At 34.8% G+C, this 1,590-nt stretch overlaps 1 protein-coding gene across 1 annotated transcript; it reads left to right on the top strand.

The window, feature by feature from the left end:
* Positions 1-263: 263 nt before the first annotated feature.
* On the top strand, positions 264-1,590 carry LOC124844248 (putative 2-oxoglutarate-dependent dioxygenase AOP1). The gene is made up of 3 exons (XM_047321143.2): positions 264-670; positions 824-1,157; positions 1,242-1,590. Exons 1-3 carry the CDS (start codon positions 291-293, stop codon positions 1,476-1,478), a joined length of 951 nt encoding a protein of 316 aa, XP_047177099.1. The 5' UTR covers positions 264-290; the 3' UTR covers positions 1,479-1,590.

The following is a 1,590-nucleotide window of genomic DNA, read 5'->3' as shown; positions in this document are numbered from 1 at the left end:
TAATACTTTGACTCGTTATTATTAATCGAAATCGAAACGGGTATACGGCTTCAAGATGATATAGATTTTGACTATATATTCTCAAAATTTACAAAACTGTTAATGTGTCGTTTTATATTATATTTTGTTAAAATCAAAGCCTATTAAGAGTATTAAGAGTGGTAGAAGGGTAATTATGTACTAACACTTGTTTGACAAACTCTCTCTCTCTCTCTCTATATATATATATATATATATAATATATATATATGGCAGATAGAAATAAGAAGAGAAACCACATATAGAACGAAATGGAAAGTGAGAATATGACGATTCCATGCTTTGATTTCTGCAAGAGTGGAATGAGATTGGAAGAAGGGAGTGAGGAGTGGAAAGAAATGAGCAAGAAGGTGAGAGAAGCGTGTGAGAATTACGGTTGCTTCATCTTGAAGTGTGATGAGATCCTCCCCAAGAGTGTCTGTGAAGAAACGTTTCATCACATGAAACCTTTGTTTGATTTGCCTGATGAAACGAAAGAGCAATACGTAACTTCAAAGCCTTATAGGAACTACAATGGCAAGAACTCTGTCATTCCCCTCTCTGAAAGCTTTGGCATCGATGATACTTTTCTCTTAGATAAGGTTAAAGCCTTCGCTAACTTCATGTGGCCACAAGGAAACCCACCTTTCTGGTACTTATAACTTCTTCTTTTATTTCTACTTTATTATTTTGATTTTCTTCTTAATTATGACTTGTTTTGAATCACTCGTATTAGTTCTTTTATTCCTTGAATTTGACTGAATTTCAATTATGGTACTGTAATTATAACCTTTTGGACTTGCAGTGAGACACTAAAGACCATGAGCTTAAAGATGTTAGAACTATGTTTCCTTGTCTTGAAAATGATAGTGGAAGGTTATGGTCTTCCCCAACATTACATCTCATCAAATGGTGAAAACATGATAAGCACGAGCTTTTCTCGATTGATTAAGTACAAAGTTTCTGAAAGCAATGATGAATATGAAATTGTTCTTCCATCTCACACCGACGGCAGTGTTTTAACCATTGTATGCCAAAAAGATGTTCCAGGACTTGAGGTGTTATCCAAAACAGACAAATGGAATGAAGTGGAGATACCCGATGATGGCGTTGTAGTCATTGTTGGCGATATACTAAAGGTATATACATATAAGTACAGAGAATTGAAATTCTTTTACCATACATTCATTAAATGATTATAATGAAGTTGCATGAATGAACAGGCATGGAGCAATGGAAGACTTCATGCAGTCACACACAGAGTGGTGTTGAAAGGAGTGAAGGAAAGATACTCGATTGGACTTTTTGCAAACCCAAAGGAAGAGATGAAAGTTGAGGTGCCCGATGAGTTGGTGGATAACCAAATTCATCCCTTACGTTATCGTCCATTTACTTTTGGAGAATACTACAACAGCTATGTTTCAAATCCCAAGGAGGCTCTTCAATTTGCATGTATTTGAAAGCGATATTTATCAACAGGAGCAAGAGATTGCTATATGTATCTCCTTATATATGTAATGCAGAATAATTAGAGGGACTTTTACATTAATAAAACTTTTCACATCTATTATA

The sequence above is a fragment of the Vigna umbellata genome, chromosome 2, assembly GCF_029865625.1.
Source record: "Vigna umbellata cultivar VRB3 chromosome 2, Vumbellata_1.0, whole genome shotgun sequence".
In the NCBI taxonomy this organism is placed as follows: Eukaryota; Viridiplantae; Streptophyta; class Magnoliopsida; order Fabales; family Fabaceae; genus Vigna; species Vigna umbellata.
The sequence above is the reverse complement of the archived record's forward strand: the minus strand, read 5'-3'. Positions and strand labels throughout refer to the sequence as shown.